Source organism: Pelodiscus sinensis, chromosome 7 (assembly GCF_052426305.1).
Source record: "Pelodiscus sinensis isolate ZL-2025 chromosome 7, ASM5242630v1, whole genome shotgun sequence".
Classification (NCBI taxonomy): domain Eukaryota; kingdom Metazoa; phylum Chordata; order Testudines; family Trionychidae; genus Pelodiscus; species Pelodiscus sinensis.
In genome coordinates, this window is record NC_143058.1 from 66,592,110 (window position 1) to 66,616,961 (window position 24,852).

The 24,852-nt window shown below is 54.1% G+C and overlaps 1 protein-coding gene across 1 annotated transcript; it reads left to right on the top strand.

Annotated features, from left to right (window-relative positions):
• Positions 1 to 5,409: 5,409 nt before the first annotated feature.
• LOC102463243 (uncharacterized) lies at positions 5,410 to 21,853 on the top strand. Its single transcript, XM_089779557.1, has 7 exons — positions 5,410 to 5,891; positions 7,153 to 7,409; positions 10,230 to 10,343; positions 12,234 to 13,536; positions 13,745 to 13,865; positions 17,815 to 17,995; positions 18,786 to 21,853. Exons 4-7 carry the CDS (start codon positions 12,242 to 12,244, stop codon positions 20,339 to 20,341), a joined length of 3,153 nt encoding a protein of 1,050 aa, XP_089635683.1. The 5' UTR covers positions 5,410 to 5,891; positions 7,153 to 7,409; positions 10,230 to 10,343; positions 12,234 to 12,241; the 3' UTR covers positions 20,342 to 21,853.
• Positions 21,854 to 24,852: the final 2,999 nt, after the last annotated feature.

Consider the following 24,852-nt stretch of genomic DNA (forward strand, 5'->3'; position numbering starts at 1 on the left):
AAACATCCCATGCCAATCTAGCTTTGAAAGGGCCACTGGGGGAGGTAGCTGGTGTGACCCCATGTAACTCTGTCCCCTCACTAACATGAGAGAGTGAACTCGCAAAGCTTAGGCACAGCTGAGGGGACCGTCTGTTTTAAAGTTAGATGGTGGCTAGGGGGAAAGTGGGACGTGTTCGGCCTTCAGCTGGGGCAGCTCTGTGGCCTCCATGGCAACGCTTCAGGTTTTAGCCACTTAATAGGTTCCCCTCTGAACAAGGGCGGGGAGCTGGTTTTGTGCTTTAAAACCCTGAGCTGGGACTCAGGCAATGTGAGTTCAATTCCTGCCCCTGCCACGGTGACCTTGGGTAGTGACTTAGTCACAGAGCCGTAAAAGTACGTAGGAGCTGCTTCACGTAGCAGCGCAATGCCTGGCCCGTGTCCCCGAGCGTAATGCCTGGCCCGTGTCCCCGAGCGCAATGCCTGGCCTGTGTGCCCATGTCCCCGAGCGCAATGCCTGGCCCGTGTCCCCGAGCGCAATGCCTGGCCCGTGTGCCCGTGTCCCCGTGTCCCCGAGCGCAATGCCTGGCCCGTGTCCCCGTGGCCCCGAGCGCAATGGCTGGCCCGTGGCCCTGAGCGCAATGCCTGGCCCACGGCCCCGTGGCCCTGAGTGCAATGCCTGGCCCACGGCCCCGTGGCCCTGAGCGCAATGCCTGGCCCACGGCCCCGTGTGCCCGAGCGCAATGCCTGGCCCGTGGCCCCGTGTACCCAAGCGCAATGCCTGGCCCGTGGCCCCGAGCACAATGCCTGGCCCGTGGCCCCATGGCCCCGAGCGCAATGCCTGGCCCGTGTCCCCGAGTGCAATGCCTGGCCCCCCACACAAGGGAGGAGAGAATGAGGTGCCAAAAGAAAGGACCCTCTGAAAGCTGAGTGGGGAGCTGCTAAGGTAGGCAAGAGCGAGATGCCAAGGGGAAAGGGTTAGGCACTTACACCAGGCCAGCCACTCAGGGTAGCCCATCCCAATAGCAGTCAAAACTGCCTCTCCGTTCCCTCTCCCCGCTCTCTCCGCATTTCCCTGTGCCCCCTGCTGTCTCTTGTGTGGGTGCTTTGATACCACCACACCCACCAGTGGCTTGCGGCCAGCCCTGCTGCTGCGGGGTCTCACCAGTCTCAGGCGAGCTCAGAGCCCGCCGATGGGATTGGGAAGTTAGCTAGCCACGCTACAGAGGAATAGAAACTCAGGGCCAGGTCTGGGCTGGTCTAGCTTTGAGGGGTTGCCATGGTGAAAGTTAAAAAGCAGTCCTTGAGTAAAGGCTGTCAGTGAAAAAGTACCACTTAAATGCACACGATGGACTGGGCACATCTGTCTTCATCATAACTCCAGCCACCGGCTGTTAGGAGTTGAAGTGAGGGTCTGCAGCACCAAAGCAGAAACCACAACTGCTTGCGCAAAAGGAGTGAGGCCCAGACTCTGGAGGGTGTTACGGTTTTGCTTTGGCCAGCAGTGCAGCACCTAACTGATTTCGGAGCCTAAATCTCATTTCCAGAAGGGACTTAGACACCTCACTGCTTGAGGGCAAACCTGGACTGACTTTCTGGGATGACGCCTCCTTTGTTTGTTCACCCTTTCCCATTAATCAACCTGTGGGTGGAAATCTCTGAGGATTCATAGAATCATAGAATCATAGAATAATAGGACTGGAAGGGACCTCGAGAGGTCATCGAGTCCAGCCCCCCGCCCTCAAGGCAGGATCAAGCTCCGTCTACACCATCCCTGACAGATGTCTATCTAACCTGTTCTTAAATATCTCCAGAGAGGGAGATTCCACCACCTCCCTTGGCAATTTATTCCAATATTTGACCACCCTGACAGTTAGGAATTTTTTCCTAATGTCCAATCTAAACCTCCCCTGCTGCACTTTAAGCCCGTTACTCCTTGTCCTGTCCTCAGAAACCAAGAGGAACAAATTTTCGCCTTCCTCCTTGTGACACCCTTTTAGATATTTGAAAACCGCTATCATGTCCCCCCTTAATCTTCTTTTTTCCAAACTAAACAAGCCCAGTTCATGAAGCCTGGCTTCATAGGTCATGTTCTCTAGACCTTTAATCATTCTTGTCGCTCTTCTCTGCACCCTTTCCAATTTCTCCACATCTTTCTTGAAATGTGGCGCCCAGAACTGGACACAGTACTCCAGCTGAGGCCTAACTAGTGCAGAATAGAGCGGCAGAATGACTTCACGAGTTTTGCTTACAACACACCTGTTGATACAACCTAGAATCATATTTGCTTTTTTTGCAACAGCATCACACTGTTGACTCATATTCAACTTGTGGTCCACTATGACCCCTAGATCCCTTTCCGCCATGCTCCTTCCTAGACAGTCGCTTCCCATCTTGTATGTATGGAACTGATTGTTCCTTCCTAAGTGGAGCACTTTGCATTTCTCTTTATTAAACCTCATCCTGTTTACCTCTGACCATTTCTCTAACTTGCTAAGGTCATTTTGAATTATGTCCCTATCCTCCAAAGAAGTCGCAACCCCACCCAGTTTGGTATCATCTGCAAACTTAATAAGAGTACTCTCTATCCCAATATCTACATCATTGATGAAGATATTGAATAGTACGGGTCCCAAAACAGACCCTTGAGGAACTCCACTTGCTATCCCTTTCCAGCAGGATTTAGAACCATTAACAACAACTCTCTGACTACGGTTATCCAGCCAATTATGCACCCACCTTATCGTGGCCCTATATAAGTTATATTTGCCTAGTTTATCAATAAGAATATCATGCGAGACCGTATCAAATGCCTTACTAAAGTCTAGGTATATGACATCCACCGCTTCTCCCTTATCCACAAGGCTCGTTATCTTATCAAAGAAAGCTATCAGATTAGTTTGGCATGACTTGTTCTTCACAAACCCATGCTGGCTATTCCCTATCACTTTATTACTTTCCAAGTGTTTGCATACGATTTCCTTAATTACCTGCTCCATTATCTTCCCTGGGACAGACGTTAAACTGACCGGTCTATAATTTCCTGGGTTGTTCTTATTCCCTCTGTCCTTCTTGTGGTGTCTTGCTTACCCCACAGAGAACCACAGAGAACCACTGAGCTAGTTACAGTGGCTTGATGTTCTAGTGCAGACAAGTGCTAAGGCTTGTGTGAAGAACATGCTGAGTTTTAAAAGGACAGATGACAAAATGTTCAATAGATTCTTCTACCCCTTGGCATGAGTCACTCATACAAACTGTAACCTCGGGGCCCATTCTCCCTGCAGGCGAGAGTGGTCTGTGACTTTTGTTTTCTGCTGTATGAATCTTTGCCTCAGATCAGATTTGTGAAATGCAGGACAATGTAGCACTTTAAAGACTAACAAGATGGTTTATTAGATGATGAGCTTTCGTGGGCCAGACCCACTTCCTCAGATCAAAGGAAGTGGGTCTGGCCCACGAAAGCTCATCATCTAATAAACCATCTTGTTAGTCTTTAAAGTGCTACATTGTCCTGCATTTTGCTTCAACTACCCCAGACTAACACGGCTACATTTCTATCAGATTTGTGGTGAGACCTGCATATGGTGTGAGAACAGCTCTCTCTGCTGTCCTCAAAGAGCACTGACACGAGAATGGGAAACCCCTCATGCTAACTCCTGGAGCCCAAGAAATCAAGTCTGGACTAACTTGTGTTTGGTACGAGGATTCCTATGTGCGAAATAGATCAAGTGACTCTTGTAAAGTGTTGTAAAGAGCAGCCTGCTTTGTGTTTGTTTGGGGGATCTTTGTGAGGCACCGTTCTGAATTCTACAGCAGAGTCGTGTGGACAACCTGTGAGCACCCTGAGTCTCCATTTGTGCTGCCTGCTCGCTGAGTGCAAAGGTTGGTGTGCTGATTTAGGGCCGGACTCATAGGTCTCCCTGTTAGAAATTAGACATTTGAGTACTATACAGATCATTAGCCTGTTGAAAACTAAAACAAGGCGGTGTTTGTTTAAAGAACTAAGCCGGAGAGCTGTGGAAGAGAGTCTATATTGGAGTGAAATCTGCAGGGGTAGTTTTTGACTCTGCCCTCTGGAGAGCTGCTGTTCCGTAAGCCTGTCTGTGCTTTACCTGCTCTGAGCCAAATAAAATGCAAGTACAGTAAAAGCAAGATAGCAGCGCTCAGGGCACAGGGTAGCCTGGGCGGGGGGGCTCCTTGCTGCAATGTGGGAGTCAGGCTGTGAATCCCCCCTTCTGCTTGCCCAGAAAAGATGGGGGGCACAGGCTGTCCCTTGACAATCTTGGGCGAGAGCAGAGAATGGGGTGAAGCCGCCACCTCTTCCCCGTCCCTCCCTGGCGTTCTCTCCAGTGACTGTTCCAGGTGATAGTCGGGCTGCCCTGTGAATGGCTCAAAGCACCGCCCAGGGCATCCGCCTGCCACCGACAGGCAGCAAGGGCCCACAGGAGCCGCCCCGCCCGTGCTGTGTGCAGGCACACGCCCCGTGGGGCAGGGGGCAAAGGCCCACAGGAAATGCCCCGCCCGTGCTGTGTGCAGGCACACGCCCCGTGGGGCAGGGGGCAAAGGCCCACAGGAGCCGCCCCGCCCGTGCTGTGTGCAGGCACACGCCCCGTGGGGCAGGGGGCAAGGGCCCACAGGAGCCGCCCCGCCCGTGCTGTGCGCAGGCACACGCCCCGTGGGGCAGGGGGCAAAGGCCCACAGGAGCCGCCCCGCCCGTGCTGTGTGCAGGCACACGCCCCGTGGGGCAGGGGGCAAAGGCCCACAGGAGCTGCCCCGCCCGTGCTGTGTGCAGAAACACGCCCCGTGGGGCAGGGGGCAAGGGCCCACAGGAGCCGCCCCGCCCGTGCTGTGCGCAGGCACACGCCCCGTGGGGCAGGGGGCAAGGGCCCACAGGAGCCGCCCCGCCCGTGCTGTGCGCAGGCACACGCCCCGTGGGGCAGGGGGCAAAGGCCCACAGGAGCCGCCCCGCCCGTGCTGTGTGCAGGCACACGCCCCGTGGGGCAGGGGGCAAAGGCCCACAGGAGCTGCCCCGCCCGTGCTGTGCGCAGGCACACGCCCCGTGGGGCAGGGGGCAAAGGCCCACAGGAGCTGCCCCGCCCGTGCTGTGCGCAGGCACACGCCCCGTGGGGCAGGGGGCAAAGGCCCACAGGAGCCGCCCCGCCCGTGCTGTGCGCAGGCACACGCCCCGTGGGGCAGGGGGCAAAGGCCCACAGGAGCCGCCCCGCCCGTGCTGTGTGCAGAAACACGCCCCGTGGGGCAGGGGGCAAGGGCCCACAGGAGCCGCCCCGCCCGTGCTGTGCGCAGGCACACGCCCCGTGGGGCAGGGGGCAAGGGCCCACAGGAGCCGCCCCGCCCGTGCTGTGCGCAGGCACACGCCCCGTGGGGCAGGTGGGTTATTCCCTAGCAGAGGGGACCCAGGACAAGCAGGCTTCTCAGGCAGGGACAAGGGGACGGGCAGGAGCCGGGCAGGGCTGGCCGGCCATGGAGTGACCCTGCAGCCCCCAGAACCTGAGCTCCCCTAGGCCCGTGGCAGCCTCTACCTCTTTCCCCACGGCCCCTCCCAGCCCGGCCCTTAGCGAATTGATTAGCGGGGCCGGAGCCGCCGCCGATCCCACCTTCCCCAGTGAGTGCAGCCCGGGCCCGGCCCCTTACTGTCCCCACTGGCCGGGGCCCGCGGAGGGAGCTGCCAGCCGGCTCCCTGGGGCAAGGGGCCCGCCCCGGGCCGGGCGCTCTGCGGGGCGCACTGGGGCCGGGCCCAGCAGGGCACCAGCCGCGTCCCCGCACCCCGCCCGACCCGGCGCCGGCAGCCCGGAGCCGCAGCGCTGCACGCGGAGGCCTGGCGGGGCGGCGCCGGGAGAACAAAGGGCCGGGCCCGGCCGGGGGCTTCCCGGTTCTGCCGCGCCGCAGACCCAGGTAACCGGGGCGCGGAGCCGGGCCGGGGCAGCGCCGGGTTGGGGGCAAGGGACGATTTGCCCATCGCTGGGCAGCCAGGGAAGTCCCCCCAGCCGCGGCCAGGGCCTGCCCGGCAGCGCCTTTTATCCGAGTCGGCTGGGCTCCGAGTGGCTGCTCCCCCAGGGCCTGGTAGAGGGGACCCCCTTCCTGGGCCGGGGTAGCAGGGAGCCACAGAGCCGCCGCATCCACTCTCCGCAGCTGCTGCTCTTTGTTCTTCATTCGGAAACGTTTCGTCTTGCCCCGCTTTCCCCTTGGCTCTAAACACTGGGCGATCAGTTTTCTTCCCAGTGACGTGTTGTCCCCTGGGCTCCCCACAGTGATCCCATGTTAACATCACTCCTCACACCTTGTCCCTTTCTCGCAGCCTTCCACATTGGCTTGCCCCTCCCTGCACATCTTCCTTTTCTCCTCCCTGATTATCAGATGTTGCTGTGAAATCCGTTAGATAGAACCTTTACTCTGTATCCGCCTCTGAGGTACAATCCCTCAGTCTTCTCCACTAGTCACCAGTCAGAGTCAGAGCGTGTTTGCCCCTTTCTCTTTAATTACTGAACACTGATGTGACATGTCAGATTTGGGGATTTCCAGAAAACCAGCCCTGAGGCGTTCCCCATGTTTGTCATTTAGGTGGGAGCGAGTTACCCCGAGTCATTATCCGGAGTGGAGCTTCCCAGAGGTTCAGTTTCCCAGCGATCCCCTTTCCCCTGACATGCGAGTCGTTTGGGTCCCTCTCCGTTGCCACTCAAATCCTCTGGTGCTGCTCAGAGCGACTTGCTCCATTTCAGATCGGGGAGCCAGGCAGGGCCCCGCCGGCTCTGGGGAAGCTGTGCTCAGGGTTGGTATCTCATGCCAGACTACGGTGTTACGTGCTTAACGTTATTAGGGCAGGGCATCTTAGAAACAACACAAGAGTTGGGCACGTGAAGACGCGAGTTATCAATAATCAAGAACTGGGACAGCAACGGGGAATCCTTCTGAAGTGTCTCCTTCCCATTCTGCTCTCCCTTGGCAACTGGGTCACAGACTGTTTCTGGGAGGGTTTAACCGTGTGCCGGGGGTCAAACCGGCTAGGAGAGTCTGTGTCTCTGTAAAGGGCAGGTGGGCACTGCAGTAAAACCCCCACCCAGCCTGTGGCCGCTGCCTGGGAATGGGGCTGTAGGGCAGGATCCTGAATCTGGCCCGGTACATTGCAGTGTTAACTCTTAGCCCTTGTGTGCCCCAGGCAGCTGATCCGGGCCAGGCTTGGGTGTTTTGCTGCAGGGCAAGACACATCCCAGGTGTCTCTTGGTGCCGTGGAGCCCAGACTGGCTGTGTGCAGGGAGAACGCCGGGCATGAATCAGAGTGTGACGTGGACAACCCTCCCTGAAATCGCAACAGCTGCCATCTCGCCCTGCTGGCTGCAGAATAACACCGTGTTGTGCCGCGGGTCGTCCTGTCCTCCCTGGGAAAAGGCAATGGCGCCAGCAGAGCCGGCTCAGGTACGGGGCTGTCGGGGAGCTGGGGCTGGGCTCTGGCGGGAAGCAAAGGGACAGAAAATGCACAGGAGCACAGGAGATGGTGGATGTGGAGGAGACGGCAGGAGAAAGGGAGGGGACAGTGTGACCATCCTGCTGGGTGACTCTGGCTTGATTATAGGGAACAGACTCATGGGGGTTGGGAGCAGCACGTCCCGTTTGGGGAACAGGAAATAAGCCACCTGCCCAGAACTGGGGAAAGTTCTCAGACTCCCTAGGCTGGAGCCACAACCTGCCGATACCCGTCGTTATTCGCTGCTCCCCGGCCTGTGTCCGCTGCAGACTGTATCAGGAGGCTTTATCTCCTCTGCCAGGCCGTGGATAACATGAGCTCAGAGCCAGATCCGAGCCTTGCGAGACTCCATCGACACATTCTCAACCCTGGTTCCTGGCTTAGCTACATGTCGAGACCCATCAGTTAGCTGGTTTTTAATGCAGTTCCTGTGCGCAGTGTCGACTGTGTAAGGCTCTCGTTTAATCAGAGGATTGTGTTGTACCAAATCAAATGCCTAGTAGACATCTGTGTATATTGCATCCACATGATATCTTCATCAACCAAACTTCAAATCACATCCAGAAGGACATGCGGTGGGTTCGATAGGATCTGAAGCTACGTGGGTTGATGTTAATTGTATCAGCCTCCCTTGAACCTTTATTCAGACAGTTATCGGGTGCTCCATTCGCTTGAAATAAGTGCGAGACGGGCACTGTTACAGGTACCTGGGTCAGCCCTTTTACACCTTCTGAATATTGGCACAGGACGATCTTCAGTTCTGGAGTTTTCCCTCTATTCCAACACCCCGTGAAAACCCACAGCGATGGGCCAGCGAACGCCTCGGCCAATTCTTTTAATACGCCTGGATGCAAGTTATCGGCCTTGCTGGTTTGAAAATGTCTACCTGCAGTAGCTGCTGTTTAATGCCCTCCTGGGTGATGGCTGGAATGGGAAGAGTTTTGTCACCATTATATGACCGGACTGCACCCTCTGTCTTCTCGCGGGTACAACACAAGCATGTTGGCTGAACAGTTTTAATGCTTCTACCATCTGAACGGCCCTTCGCGATTGATAGGGTCTTTGTCTTGTTAACACACTTCAAACCCTTTGCATTGTCCTTGACCCTGCAGGCCACCGGCTCCCCCTCTGCCCTTTGCTTCCCGTGTGGATTTTCTGCAGTTCCAAGCTGGTCACGTTCTTTCCTGTCGACTCCCCCTTCCCTCCATTTGCTTTCCCTTGTGATTTTATGGCGAGGGCTTTGGGAATCCTGCCAGAGACTGTCCCTGGATCCTACTGTGGTTCCAGCCCCTGGCTGGTAGATGAATGTGACGATTCTTGCCCCTGTGTGTGCCAGCAGAGATGAAAGCCCTCTCCTCCCCGTCTGCCCTTGCCCCGATGCCTCCCGGCTCCTCTGAGCTGTGCAGGGCTGGGACTCTTATCGGGTCCCTCGCAGAGCATCCATTGTACTGGCCCTGCTCTGCTGTGAATCCCAGGGCAGTCCCTGGGCTGCAGGCACTGAGCGGGCGACTCTTGTTCCTTCAGATGCGGTGAGCTTCGAGGAGCTGGCCGTGTACTTCACGGAGGGGGAGTAGGCCTGCTGGGCCCTGCTCAGAGAGCCCTCTACAGGGAGGTGATGCAGGAGAACCACGCCACTGTGGCCTCGCTGGGTGCGGAGCCCTGCTCCTGGTTACTGGGAGTGCTGGGGTCCCTACAGCATCCCGGGGTGAGAACTCGAGACCTTTCCTCAGCCCGAGATTCATGGCCGGCTCCCCTGCTCCTCCTCTTGCCTCCTGCCCTTCCCCGGAGTCGTTTCTGGATGGGCATTCGCTGTTGGCCACGTAGAGAACAATGGACGGATAAAATGTCGTCTGATTCATCCCTATTGGATGCAGGAACAGAGCTTCTCCCCTTTCCTCATGTGAAGGGCCAGAGGTTTGGGGCTCCCTGTGCCCAGTAGTATTCTCAGGCCCAGCTGGGGTGGGGGGGCTGGGTACCCCATCGCACTTGGATACAACAGTATCATGATGTGCCTGGGATGATCATATCCGTCTGCCATTCCAGCGGTGCGCAACCCGTGGGTTGTGACCTCCTTGGGGGTTGCAGTTGCCTTCCGGGGGAGGTCGCAGCACCGGGCTGGCCACCATTTTTTTTCCTGGCTTGGCATACATGTGTCAGGGGCAGTGGCAGGTGAGCGGAGCAGCATTTAAAGGGGCCGCGCCTTTTTCTTTTTTTTGCTCATAATTTTCCCAGGGGTAGCGGTAGGAAAAAGGCTGTGCACCGCTGTACCATTCCACTGTGCACTCTGCTTGTGCGCTCTAACCCTTCCTCCACCTGGAGTCGTTTCTGGATGGGCATTCACTATCGGCCACGTAGAGAACAATGGATGGATAAAATGTCGTCTGATTCATCCCTATTGGATGCACAAACAGAGCTTCTCCCCTTTTCCCATGTGAAGGGCAATTGGTGCAGCTGGGAGAATCCTAGATACAGTCTAGGGGAGACACATCTGGGGAGCGGCGTGGGCGACGGGAGTCACTGAGCCCATCTGTCAACAGGCAGGTGGAGAAGGCTGCCGCTCGGGGTGCAAGGGAAACGGGGAACAGTGGTGGGGTGGAGAAGGGCAGTAGCTATTGCTAAGGGGCCAGCAGGTGGAGGTCCTGCTGCGTGGAGCCATGGCAGTTGGTCTCAGGATGCGTGGCATGGAGCTGAGGGTAAAATCATGGGGTGTTCTTTGAGACGAGTATCCCACAGATCCAGCTGATCTCCCGTGTTCTCATTCTCGTACACAGGCTTCCCAGTGTCCAAACCCCATGTGATCTCCCAGCTGGAGCGAGGGGCAGAGCCGTGAGTCCCAGATCTCCAGGGTTCTGAGGAAAGAGAGCTCCAGAGAGGTGCCCAGACAGGTAGGGCCTCAGCTAAACCTACCTGGAAACTGCCCTAGAATAATGGAAACAGTGGGGACTCCCTCCCGTGATCTCGTGAGTTGTACGAATTCAGAATTGTTCCCGGCAGGTGAGGCAGGGACATGGCAGATCTCACTGCTGGCTTCCCACCTCCCCGACTGACTCCTGGCTGTCACTCCCTCAGTCCAAGGCTGACTCCTGCCACTCTGCAAGGTCTGGCACCAGGAGGTCAAGATCCTGCTGCCGTCGTCAGCCCCTGTCTGGACAGTGGACACCACAGGGACCACTCTGGACACCTTGGGTCCAGCCCAAGGTCCCAGAGCCAGGTTGGCATCTCTGGCATTAGAGATCCTGCATGCTATCCTGGCACTGGGGCTCCACACATCCACACTGGTACCTTCTATCCACACGGTGCCGGTAGATCCCTCGGTGTCAGTGGGCCCATCAGCCCCTCAGTCTGGTGTTGACCGTGGCACCCACAACTTACTATCCTCGCCCTCTTCCTGATGAGGAGGTGGCAGGAGCGTCAGCAGCTCCAGCTCCGGAAGGTAACAGGGCTCTGAAACTGTTACTCTGCAGAGTAGCCCAAAACTTGGGCCTCCAAAGTGAGGCAGTAGCCATGGACACTGGCCTGATGGTGGACATCCTCGCCTCCTCTGGGACCTCCAGTGTTGTTCTCCCTACAATAAAAACAGTAGCTTAGACTACTAGGGCCGATGGCAGACATCTGTCCCTACCCTCCCAGAAAAGAATGAGCGGTGCTATTTCATACCCTCTGAAGGGTGTGAGCATTTATATACACTCCCCGCCCCCCCGTAGCCACGGGAGTAGCTATGAGGGAAGTCCTTGGCTCCCAAGTGTCAGGAGACCCAGCAGGCTCTGCAGGACATACCTTTCAAAGGGCCCAATTTCAGATAAAATAAACAGGAGGCTTCATAGTTTGAAGGACTCAAGGGACACTCAGGTCCCTTGGCATCCATACCTCTGTCACCCAATGCCAGCACTTCAGACTTCAGCCCCCTTCAAGAGCATATCAGCCCTCAAATTGCTAAAGCTGCTTCTACAGGAGAAAGTGCAGGGGTAGGAAGCAGCAACGCCCGTCCTCTTGGTAGTCCAAGCCTCCTTTGAGCCAGAAAGAAGCATTTGGAAGGCACAGGCAAGGACCGCATAGCAGATGCCCCACAGGATCCAAGCCACCTTACCTCTCCTTCCTTACTATCCCCTTTCTGCTGTGCATAGCCCTGCATTACCCGGACCATTGGGTGCTCAGCATGGTTGAGAGGGGATACGCCCTCCAATTCCCTTCTCCATCCCTCGTCAGGGACTCTTCTCACCAGCAACTCCTTATTCAAGAGGTGTAGGTGCTCCATCTCTCGGGCAGTGGAGGAGGCTCCTCAGGAGCACAGCGGCAATTTACTCTCGGCATTTCCTAATACTGAAGGCTGGGGGGTGTCGGGCCCATTTTGGACATGTGAGAACTGACTCAGTTTGTGAAGGAGCTCAGGTTCCACATGGTCTCCCTGGCTTGCGTCATCCCACCCCTGGATCCAGCAAACTGGATCCTCACCTTGAAGGATGGGTAGTGACAGGGTTCGGGGGGAGGTCAGTAGGGCTGCTATTAGGTGCCACTCCAGTAGGCACTGAGGCCAACCCTATGGCTAGCTGGTGGGGCAAAATCTTCTGGTTCCCACGGATGCATGCGCGCACATCTGATTGGAATGGACACGAACAACACATCTCAAAGAACAACGGTTACGAAAAGGCGAGTAACAATTGTGTGTGTGATCTCTCCGGTACCTATATTGGTTTGTGCCCACCTTTTCCCATTCCTCTCTCTGTTCTCCCCAGCCCAGCAAGTGACTCACATCTGGATTCTCTCTGTCCTTGCAGGTGCTGGGATGGTGGATTCTGCTTCTCGTTCCCAATCACAGCAGAATGGTGTTGAGCAAATAGAACCACATGGGACATTAGTGGGAAGATCCAAGGAGGAAATGTCTTCAAGTTGTGCGGAAGCAAAAGCCTGTAAGGATCCGCACAGGCCTGAGAGAAGTTTCAGTGGCTGCTTAGACCTTACTAGCCATGAAAAAATTAATGTGGGAAAAAGACCTTATGCATGCTCTGAGTGTGGGAAAAACTTTAGCCAGAGTTCAACCCTCCTCACACATCAGAGAGTTCACACTGGAGAGAGACCATACACATGTTCTGAATGCGGTAAGAGTTTCAGTCATGGCTCAGCCCTGATCACGCATCGGAGAATCCACACTGGAGAGACACCCTACGCATGCCCTGAGTGCAGGAAACACTTCAATCACAGCTCAAACCTCATCAAACATCGGAGAATCCACACCGGAGAGACCCCCTACGCATGCTCTGAGTGTGGGAAATGCTTCTCTCGGAGATCTGCTCTTACCACACATCAGAGAACCCACACGGGTGAGACACCCTACTCGTGCTCCGAGTGCAGAAAAAGCTTCAGTGAGAGTTCAGACCTTATTAGGCATTGGATAATCCACACGGGAGAGAAACCCTACACCTGCCCCGAGTGTGGGAAAAGCTTCAACCACAGCTCAAACCTGATCACCCATCGGCGAATCCACACTGGGGAGACGCCCTACACCTGCCCGGAGTGCGGGAAACGCTTCACCCAGAGCTCCCACCTTATCACCCACCGGAGAGTGCACACAGGAGAGCGACCCTACATGTGCTCTGAGTGCGGGAGAAGCTTCTGTCGAAGCTCAAACCTCATCACGCATCAAAGAATCCATGTAGGCAAGACGCTCTGCTCCTGCTCTGAGTGTGGGAAAAGCTTCAGTCGTCGCTCAGCCCTCATCAGTCATCAGCGAATCCACAGGGGAGCCACCAACTACACCTGCTCTGAGTGCGGGAAAAGCTTCAACCGGAGCTCACACCTCATCATGCATCGAAGAATCCACACAGGAGAGAAACCCTACACCTGTGCCGAGTGTGGGAAAAGCTTCAATCGGAACTCAAACCTGATCACACATCAGAGGGTCCACACTGGAGAGACACCCTATACGTGCTCCGAGTGTGGGAAAAGCTTTAGTCAGAGCTCTACCCTCATCACACACCAGAGGATCCACACGGGCGAGAGACCCTTCACGTGCCCGGAATGCGGGAAGAGTTTTAGTCAGAGCTCAACATTTATCAAACATAAGAGAATCCACACAAGCAAGTAATGTCTGTACACGTTTTGAATCTAGCTGGCCAAAGATTTTTGGTAAAATACATTAGCTAGTTCTCTCATCGTTTTTACACCATTTTCTTCCAACGTGGTCTCTCCGCTCTGCATGGGTTGCCTGCCTCTGCCTTTTCCGCTTCCTCCGTCTTTGGGGTGAATCCCACGATCCGTTATATCAACTCCTTTGTCTTAAATCTCCAAGGATTGTCACCTCCTCCTGCCAGCAGTATCCATCAGCGCCAGGTGCAGGAGACGGGCTTGGCCTTGCCTGGATACGGCGAGGTCGAATCGACCTGTGCCGTGTCTGCACTTTGCACGTGGAGGTAACTGCTCAGCTTCGCGATCTTGGTGCAACACCTCTGCTTGTGCAGAGCAGCCATTACCCAGCTCCAGTGGCTGGGGTCTGCTCTGCGCTTGGCCTGAGGCCCCCACATCATTATTTCTAGTCTAGACAAACCCTCAGTGTCACCTCAATACCGTCCCCCCCGTGCAATGAGGGGGGCAGGTGGGAGCCAGCACGCACGGGGAGACAGCTTTTAAGCCGGCTCCACAAATGCTCCAGCTCCCATGGAGCTGCCTCCCCCTTCCCTGTATCAAAGGCAGTAGCACCGGGGGAGGATGGTTTCAGCAGTTACACATTTACTTGAATAGACACATTTCAGCATCCCCAGCTCCCACTGTCTCAAAGCCTATGTGCTTATCCCTCCTGTATTTATAACCGGGGGAGTTTGTTTCCCTACATCACTTTATCTAATAGAGCTTCTCTATTTGCCGTGACGCGCTTTTTCAGAGACCACCGTCATTACACGTTCTATGTCAAAGAGATGTTGTAAGTTTCACTATGGCTTATATTTACATTTTGACAGTTGTGCAGACCAACCTTACACTCTGAAGAAAAAGAGAGGGTCATATCTACAAAACATCAAGTGTGATTTGAACATTCCAGGCCTAGTATTACCTGGTGTATTTGTGCCTAGTCCTGAAATTATAATACTTCAGCTATCGCCTTGTTTAATAGAGAAACGACCTTCCAAAATGCTTTTTTAACACGAGGATAATTGAAGAAACATGTGATCGTATATTATATGTTAACATTACATATAATATTGACTAATACTATAGGGCTACATCTACACTGGCATGATTTTCCGAAAATGCTTTTAACGGAAAAGCATTTTTGGAAAAGCACATCTAGATTGGCAGGATGCTTTTCCGCAAAAGCACTTTTTGCGGAAAAGCGTCCGTGGCCAATCTAGATGCGGTTTTCTGCAAAAAAGCCCTGATCGCCATTTTCACCATCGGGGCTTTTTTGCGGAAAACAGTACTGTGCTGTCTACACTGGCCCTTTTGTGCAAAAGTCTTTCAGAAAAAGACTTTTGCCCGAACGGGAGCAGCATAGTATTTCCGGAAAAGCACTGATAATCTTACATGAGATTGTCAGTGCTTTTCCGGAAATTCAAGCAGCCAGTGTAGACAGCTGGCAAGTTTTTCCGGAAAAGCAGATGATTTTGCGGAAAAACTTGCCAGTCTAGACACAGCTTAGGATTTACAGACTTTTCTCTCCTAACTCATCCTGGGTATGTCTACACTACCACCCTAGTTCGAACTAGGGTGGTAATGTAGGCAACCGGAGTTGCAAATGAAGCCCGGGATTTGAATTTCCCGGGCTTCATTTGCATAAAGCCGGGCGCCGCCATTTTTAAATGTCCGCTAGTGCGGACTCCGTGCCGCGTGTAGCCACTGGCATGATTTTACAAGCTGTGTGTTTGCACCTTCACGTCGTCAGAGAGGACACTGGTTCAGTTCACGCAGTTACGCCTGGTAATGTTACCAAGGGTTGTGGGGTTTCACTTGGTTTGGTCAACACACGATTGTTCAGTTGCTTCTGGCAATATTGTTTCAGGATTCCCCAGTCAGTCATTTGGAACTCGGCTCAGCTGGTGATTCTCTATTCTGCTCATTCCCTCCGGGGCACCTGGCGCTGGCTACTGTGGGCAGACAGGTTGCTGGGCCAGATGGACCTTTGGCCTGACCCCCTCTGGCTTCTTAAAAGATCCATGAATTTGAATCCCAGAGCAATTGTGGCCCAGGCCCTATAGCCGATTACTTTGGAAGATATTTCCTTCCTGCCCAGATGCTCGCTGCCTATTATTTGGGATCCACCGTGCCTACAGATGGAGGACATGGAAGTGGCATTTTTGACCAGTTTAACACTTGAAGATGCTGCAGATGTATGTAATGTGAAATCAGTGCTGAATGGGCGAGAGTGGCGAAATAACCATTTGTAGTAAATACCCGCCTTCAGTGGATGACAGGGATTCTAAGCCAGGCCTGGATCTAGTCCCAATCTTAGATCTGTGCCACCAGGTTCAATCAATAACTGGGATATATAGGGAGAAGCTATTCCTACCTTACCAAGCCACACCACAGGTCAGAAGTGACCATAAGAACATGTCAAGTTACCCTAACCACGTTTCTAAGGCTTAGGCAAGAACTAGCAGATACCGAGGTTGATTTTCATCCCAGAGATGGAAGCTGTGATGACCTATGGCCCAGCTAAATCTATTGATTCTAAAAACACTGCGCCTTAGTTCAGTGGCATTCGCTCTGGGCCCAGAGGCTGCCCTTGTTAAAGAGGGAGCTATAGTCCTTTGCCATTTGGGTCCAAAGTTTCAGGAGGCAAAGAGAGAAACAGCTGAAGCCTTCAGAGGACATTCCTTCCCCAGGGATCGCAGTCTGATGCCTTTTTGAACAGAGCACATCCATGCTGTGCACGTGCTGATGGAGAATGAGGGAATGAATGGGTCAGGACTCCAGGTTCAAACTGCAGGATCCAGGAATGTTGAGTCCTGATTCTGTGCTTTTGTCGCTTAGCTTTGCTCTTGTGTCTTACGCGTTTGTATCACTTCATCCGATCCCTGCTGCTCGGACAGATTAGAAAATGTGAAAATAGACTACAGGTGAGTTTTCTCGTGGTGTAAATCTTTCCATGTAACGTGAGGCGCTTTGCACCAGAGGGGTGTGTGTCTACACTGCAATGTAATCCCAGGCTCGGGGATATGAATCCTATGACGTGCTGAAAAACATTGGGCTGGAGTTCTACGCTGCATTTTAACCCGACTGCAGACAGACCTGAGTCACAGTAACCATCTTGTGGGGTCCCTCCATCCCCACACAGGGCTGCTGTAGCCCTAGGACTGGGATGCCCTGTGGGAAAACTTTGCTGCCCACCATGCATGTTATCAGGAAGCAGCTGGCTTTGTAACGGGTGTTCTTTGAGAGGTGTTGCACACGGGTACCTATCTTTTGTACCGAGTGTCTCTGGCCCCTTTCTCTGAAGCCATCATGGCCGGGTGACTTATTGCTGTTTAATTGATCAGTTTCTTCCAAAACCACCTCTATTGACTCCTGAATCTGCGACAGTTCCCCAGCTGTGTCACCCAAAAGAATGGCGCTGGTGTGGGGCTCTCCCTCCCATCCGCCGCAGTAAGGATGGATGCAAAGAATTGATTTGGCTTCTCCTCGCTGCCCTTGGCTTGTTGAGCGTGCCTTTAGCATGATGATCCAGTGGCCCCCATGGGTTACTCAGCAGGCTTCTTGCTTCTCATGCACCCAGGAGGAAAAACTGCTGTTTGCTTTTGGGTCTTTTGCTGGCCAATCTTCCGCTGCAGCTGGGCTGGCCTGATTGTACTATGAAACGGGACGTGCCGGCGGTGCTGGTGCTATTTTCCTCCATAGGATGAGCCTTCCACTTTTTAAAGGATGTCTTTTTGTCTCTAACTGCCTCTCTCTCTCTCAGTTGCTCAGCCCACGGGCTGTTTGCTCCTGGGAGTGGGTTTTGACAAGGTGTATGAATAGCTTGTTTGTAAAGTGTTTATAGCTGTCCAGGCATGTGCCTTCTGCAGCCAAAATTTGGGTTGGAAGCTAGGCCCAGGGTCTGCAGATATCTCCTCTCCCGGGAGGGCAGTGAATCGACTTCCTCCAGCGTCTGAAGAGTGCTTACCCCCTTGGTATCTGCTCTTGTAGCCAGCAGGGCAAGGCAGCTACAGGCCAGAGCTGTGTGCAGGGGGGCTGTATCTTCAGGCATTGGCCGCCCTTCTCGGGGCCAGGCGGCCTCCTCTGTCCCCATCCCATTATCAGCCAGTGCGGGTGGTCCCTTGTATCTTCTCCCGGCTCCCACCCCCTGCCCCCGCCCCTCCTGGGCACCCAGCTGCCCCCTGCAGACTCTGCCCCCTCCTCCCGGGGGCCCATCCCAGCGGCGCACCGGGGTAGGCTGCAGCAGAGCGAGCAGCAGGAGGAGCCAGCCTGGCCCAGCGACTCGGGCGCCGGCGGCAGCGCCAGGCCGGGCGCGGCGGGCGGAGGCGGCGCCGGGAGAACAAAGGGCCCGGCTGGGGCCGGCGGCGGCTGCAGCGGGGCTTCCCGGCTGCCGCACCTTGCCGGGCCGCAGAGCCAGGTAACCGGGGCCGGGATGCTGCAGGCAGCGGAGAAGAGCGGGGGGGGGGCACTGAAATCCCCTCTGGCCCCCCCTCGCCCCGGCGCGGTGGGAATTCCGGGCTGGCCTCCGCCCGACTCCCCCGGTCTCGGGTCCCTGCCGGTAGCAGCGACGCTCTGGGCCCTTTGCCTCCAGGCTGCACCCTCGGCCCGGCCCCTTTGGGCTTCGCACCGTTTCCCCGGTTTACCCTCCCGCAGGGACCGTACACGCCGCCGCCGCTGCTGCTTTTCCCTGGGCCTCCCTTCCGGGCCCGTCTCTCGGCAGCCCCCTGGCAGGGCCACCGTCCTCAGGGGCTGCTCTCCCCGGGCCAGGGAGCAGCGACCCCCCCTTTACTCCTCCAGTCCCAGTAGGACAGTGATAGAGATGCAGCCCTGTTAGGCTGGTCTAGCTGAAACAAAAGACAGGGCTGTGCAGCACGTTACAGACTAGCAAGATCATGATACAAAGATAACCCCTAACCAACCATCTTGTTAGTCTTTAGCCTGCTGCATCGGCCTGCCCTTTGTTTCTGCAATCCCAGTAGGGACTGACCTGCAGCCCTGCAGCTCCTTTTATCTGAGCCTGCTGGGCTCTGAGTGGCTGCTTCCCTGAGGCCTGTCCAGGCAGGCCCAGATGAGACACCTTCCCTGCTTCCTGTGGATCATGGGATCCCCCTGTAAGGAGCCACCAAGGCCAGCTGCAGCCACCACAAACGCCTTTCTCCCCAGCACAGCGGGTGCCCTATACCCGGATTCTCCCTCTGTCCTCGCAGGAGTCGGGATGGTGAGTGGGAACAAGGAGAATCCACAGCAGGAAGATGCTGAGCAAATAGAACCAGATGGGGCATTAGCAGGAAGATCCCAAGGGAAAGCGTCCTGGAGCTGTGCAGAGGCAAAAGCCTGTGAGAGTCAGGCCAGGCCAGAGGAAACCTTCAATAGCGGCTCCGACCTTACTGGACAAGAAAGAATGAACAGGGAAGCGAGACCCTACACTTGCCTTGAGTGTGGGAAACGCTTTAGTCAGAGCTCAACCCTCATCACACATCAGAGAATCCACACTGGAGAGAGACCGTACACGTGTTCTGAGTGCGGGAAAAGCTTCAATCGGAGTTCACACCTCATCACACATCAGAGAATCCACACAGGAGACCGACCCTATACGTGCTCTGAGTGTGGGAAACGCTTCAGCCAGAATTCAAACCTCGTCACACATCGGAGAGTTCACACGGGAGAGGCGCCTTACACATGTTCTGAGTGCGGGAAGCGCTTCAGTCATGGCTCATCCCTGATCACGCATCGGAGAATCCACACTAAAGAGATGCCCTACACGTGCCCTGAGTGCGGGAAACGCTTCAATCACAACTCGCACCTCACCATACATCAGAGAATCCACACCGGAGAGACCCCCTACGCATGCTCTGAGTGTGGGAAATGCTTCTCTCGGAGATCTGCTCTTACCACACATCAGAGAACCCACACGGGTGAGACACCCTACTCGTGCTCCGAGTGCAGAAAAAGCTTCAGTGAGAGTTCAGACCTTATTAGGCATTGGATAATCCACACGGGAGAGAAACCCTACACCTGCCCCGAGTGTGGGAAAAGCTTCAACCACAGCTCAAACCTGATCACCCATCGGCGAATCCACACTGGGGAGACGCCCTACACCTGCCCGGAGTGCGGGAAACGCTTCACCCAGAGCTCCCACCTTATCACCCACCGGAGAGTGCACACAGGAGAGCGACCCTACATGTGCTCTGAGTGCGGGAGAAGCTTCAGTCACTGCTCCAACCTTTTCACGCATCAGAGAATCCACACAGGAGAGACGCCCTACACATGCTCCGAGTGCAGGAAAAGCTTCAACGAGAGTTCAGACCTCATTAAGCACTGGCGAATCCACACGGGAGAGAAACCCTACACCTGCCCTGAATGTGGGAAAAGCTTCAACTACAGCTCAAACCTGATCAAACATCAGCGAATCCACACTGGGGAGACGCCCTACGCGTGCTCTGAGTGTGGGAAACGCTTCAGCCAGAGCTCCCACCTTATCACCCACCGGAGAGTCCACACAGGAGAGCGACCCTACATGTGCTCTGAGTGCGGGAAAAGTTTCAATCGGAGCTCAAACCTTATCACGCATCAGCGAATCCATGTAGGCAAGACGCTCTGCTCCTGCTCTGAGTGTGGGAAAAGCTTCAGTCGTCGCTCAGCCCTCATCAGTCATCAGCGAATCCACAGGGGAGCCACCAACTACACCTGCCCTGAATGTGGGAAAAGTTTTAATAAGAGCTCAACTTTTATCAAGCATAGGAGAATCCACCCAGGCAAGTAATGCCACTAATGGGGAGGGGAGGTGAGGGGGGGTCCTCAATCCCCTTTTTCCTAATCCTTTACGAATATGTTGAACAGTGCTGGTCCCAATACAGATCCCTGTGGTACCCCACTATTTACCTCTCTCCATAATGAAAACTGACCATTTGTTGCTATCCTTTGCTTCCTGCCTTTTTGAACCACAAGAGGACCTTCCCTCTTATCCCATGACTGCTTAGTTTGCCTAACACTGTTGTTGAGGGATCTTTTCAGAGACTTTCTGAGAGTCCAAATACACTTTAGCCCCTGGTTCACCCCGTCCATGTTTCTCGGCTCCCTCAAAGAATTCTAATGAGCAGGTGAGATGTGATTTCCCTTTAGAGCACTTTTGGAAAGCAGTGGCTGCATGCATCATCTGTGCTGCGGTTGGATAGAAATTGTTCAGTGGCCGCTTACCAAGTCTCAGCAAGGTCTGTGTCTGTGTGGGGAAGGGAAGACAAGGAGAAGGGTTAGTTCCACAGCAGTGAAATGCAAAGAGGAAGCTTTAACCAGCTTTGAGTGTGAGTCTTAAATGTAAGCAATCATTTGGTTTCAGTATAAACGAGGAGTCCTGGGGCACCTTACAGACTAACAGATGTATTGGAGCATGAGCTTTCGTGGGCAAAGACCCACTTTGTGAGATGCACATCTCTAAGGTGCCACAGGACTTCTTGTTGTTTATGCAGATTCAGACTAACACGGCTCCCCCTCTGATACTTGGTCTCAGTACCGACTCTACAGCTGGCCAGCTCTGGCGTCCTCTCCCTGAGTGAAGGTCTCCAAGTGGGTTTATGCTCAATACACAGTGAAAACAATGAGGATGAACCCCTTTGTCAGAGGCACGGACTGGATCACGGCAATGGGATGATCTATTAGTGCATCTATCACAGCCTCTCTGCATCTCACAAAGTGGGTTTTATCCATGAAAGCTGATGCCCCAATAAATCGGTCAGTCTCTAGGGGGTCATGGGACGACTCCATTGTTTTTGCAGACTCACACCGCAGTCCCTCTGAGACTCAATACACAGCCATTTCCGTGGGCTCCCGCTCTGAGATGTATAAGGCAGGATTGTTCTGCTGGATTAGTCTGGTGATTTCCCCAAACTCCAGTACAATGACACTGTGTGGTCACTGAATGACCTTAGCTGTAGCAAAATGCAGGACAATGTAGCACTTTAAAGACTAACAAGATGGTTTTTTAGATGATGAGCTTTCGTGGGCCAGACCCACTTCCTCAGATCAAATAGTGGAAGAAAATTGTCACAACCATATATACCAAAGGATACAATTTAAAAAAATGAACAGATATGAAAAGGACAAATCAAATTTCAGAACAGGACGGGGATGCCGGGGCGGGGGGAAGGAAGGAAGGTAAGTGTCTGTGAACTGTAGGACTCTATTGTTTAACCCTTCGTTAGCTGCGCAGTGTTTACAGTAGTGATGTGTGTGTGGCCTTGATTTGATTTGTTCAGTTTAATAAACGGCATAAAAGGGACATTGGGTCATAGTTCTTTCAGTTGGCAACATGGGGCCAGGACTGTAGAGATCATGCAGTCACTTTGGAGGGTAATCAGCTCCCTCAAAATTAACCCTTTGGCTTCCCAAGGTGAACAGCTGACGTAGGGCCCCATTCTCAGATCCAGTGCCTGGCACCTCAGGGGGTTCACAGGCTTTCATCATTGAGGGAGGCTGTCTGAGTGGCTTAGCAGGGCTCAGTGAGCAGGGGGTATTTCTCTGAGGGGAGGTGGGCAGCAGCTCTGTGGTCACTGTTGTGGCTAAGCCCAACCTGTCCCACCCCACCTGGCTTGCCCAGGGATTATGCTGCCGTCAGGCTCATCCAAGGGTATTGGGGCTGTTTGAAAGGGCTGTAAATGGAAGTGAAAAGCTTTGACGTTTCAGCCACTGTGGTGCTGGCAGAGCAAAATGTGTGTGTGCTGCTGGGGCATATTGGACATTCTTGAGGGTAGAGTTAAGGGTATGTGAGCGGTTCCTGGTTTTCAAGAGGTTTGAGTTTTTCCAAAGCTGAGATTCTGTAAGGGGAGGATCTCTCACCAGGCAACCTTAACTCTGCGTTAAAGAAGTTGTTTTCCCACTAAATATTAGCCATCTAGCAAAGCCAATGTGAGGGCTAAACACCTAGAAAGAAAACAATGAAAATAGCCAGAGGTCAGGACTCCTTAACAATTCGTCTCCCTGGTAAAGGTGGAAAGAAGCAAAGCAAAAGTGACTCAAAGCTATTCCTCCAGGGGAGAAGTCTCCCCATTTCACCCTGAGGGTCTTCAGGGCATGGGGGAGCACAAGGAAAGCAAAGTGACCGAACAGGAAGAGATTAGCAGATTTCCTTCCTCTCCCAGGCTGCTGAGAACAAACTGGTTTCTACACACACCCCTTGGCTTTGTCTTTGTCTTCTCCCCGCTGTTCTGAATTACTTCCAACAACACACCCTACTAGTGCCTCCTCCAGCATGTCAGTGTGCTCAGGTCTGAGGAGTGATGTCCGGTCCTGCCTGCTCCAGTGCATTGTTTTCCTGTCTCCTGGTAAGCATGGTCACTTCCCCGGTCAGCCTAAGCCTGCTCTCTGCGAGGCAGTATTGACTCCCCAGCGTCCTGTGAAGACGGAGAAATGCAAGAAGCCATTGAGTCGCTGGCACGGTCTGGCTGTCCGGCCTCAGTGATTAGTCTGCGGTGCTGTTAGGTGACAGTATTGTACCCTGCTGGTGGGGGGGGAGGGGGGGGGGATCTGTGTTTCAATCAGTTCAGGTCGTTTCCTCCATCGCCCGGCCCTGACATCACTTACTCAGTGGCAGGCCCTGACCGGTTCCGTTTCTCTACCTGCTGCCGTTCCCACCAGATGTGGGTGGTTTGGGGCTGGGTTCATGTGTGGAGTTGTGCTAGGACAATCTGCTGTGTCTGAGCCTGAAAGTATGGTGCCACCCCTCCCCCGCCCCACCCACATGCTGACCAGTCCGGTGCCACCAGGCTGCTGCAGGGAGACGATGCTTAGGACAGAACGGCCCTGTTGAGGTGCAAACATTTGGGTCAGCTGTATCCTTAGCAAACCCGTGTAGATGGCTCCTGAAGCGAGGGAGAAAGCAGGAGCAGTGGGATCCTATGAGAACAAAAGGGACCAGGGGAGGGTAAGGGGTTCAGAATAAATGCACAGGCCTGGGGGCTGAAGAGGCAGTGGGGCAGGTTCAGGTATTGCATAGCAGATAGGGTGGGTTCCGGTGTGGCGTAGTGCACCTGGTGAGGGCAGGGTGGTGGGTTCTAGTCCTCCTCCCTCCCTCCAACTCTGGCAGCAGAGGTATAGCCACTACACAGGCTGCCCCAGCAGAGGGCCAGATAAAGAGCGCCCTGAAGGTGACATGGTGGGGCGGGTTGGGGAGGGAGCCAGAGCAAGGTCCTGGAAACTGGATGAAAAGTCCAGGGGGAGGAGTCACCTAACATGTAGTAACCTCCCAGGGAATGTGTGGGGAGGAGCACCATGGCCAGTGGGTGTATGGGCGGCCAAGCGTTCAGTCAAGCCGGTTAGGTTTAACTGTCGCTCTAAGAAAACTTACCAGATTTATGGCTTGGATTCTCTAAAAACAAAATGCACCCCTTCCGTTTTTACCTGTCAGGTGGAAGACATTCACGTGATTCCAAATGGTATCTTTTGAGTGCCATGGTGACCACTTGCTTCTTATGGGTCACGTCTGTCATGTCAGGTATGCACGTTACAGCAGAAAGTGAGGAAAAATGATACACGTTCAACGGGCCCTAACAGGTATGTGTCATAAAAGGGAAGGAACGGGGGTTGGCTGTGAAAAGAACAGCACCAAATGAAGACGCTGAAAGTACACAGGGGAAAACCACTGACACTTTTACACCTTCCTCAAGTGCCACCACAAGCGGAATCGCTAAATTGTTCCATCCTCAAATATCCTTGATTTGACAAACACCAAAATGGAAGCTGTTCGCAACATGCAGAGTTTGTGTTGATTAACAAAAAATAGAAACAAAATCACTACTTTTAATTTTTGCATTGTTCATTTTGAATGCCAAGTAAACAAAGGAGCCACCCATGTCCAGAGCCCCAACTTCCTGCCCCGCCCCACCCCAACCCCCCTCTCTGTGACTCCCTGCCCCAGCCCACAGCTCCCTTCTGCACCCCAGATCCTACATCCCCGGCCTGTCTCCAGAGCTTGCACCCTCCCCCCAACCCACCCGACCAGTGAAAGTGAGAGAGGGTGTGAGACAGCCAGCAAGCAAGGGGGTGGGGATAGAGCAAGGGCAGAGCCCCAGGGAAGGGCTGTTCAGTTTTGTGCGATTAGAAAGTTAGCAACCCTAAGATGCATATGTAAATTACACTGTATCTGACGTCATTGATGTTCATGTACGATAGGTAGATGCTGTGATCTTTGTTGTCCAAACTGCTGCTTTGTTGCAGAATGCCAGTTCAGCCAAAATTAAGCTACACGATACCTGTGAGGTGCTTTCTGTCAAATGAAGGTAA

Excerpts from the sequence above, each read along its gene's own strand:
- LOC102463243 (XM_089779557.1), top strand. The coding sequence starts at position 12,242 with ATGGTGGATTCTGCTTCTCGTTCCCAATCACAGCAGAATGGTGTTGAG. Across the intron at positions 13,866-17,814 it reads TCTGCACTTTGCACGTGGAG|GCTGCAGCAGAGCGAGCAGC; the intron begins GTAACTGCTCAG and ends GCACCGGGGTAG. Across the intron at positions 17,996-18,785 it reads TTGCCGGGCCGCAGAGCCAG|GAGTCGGGATGGTGAGTGGG; the intron begins GTAACCGGGGCC and ends CTGTCCTCGCAG.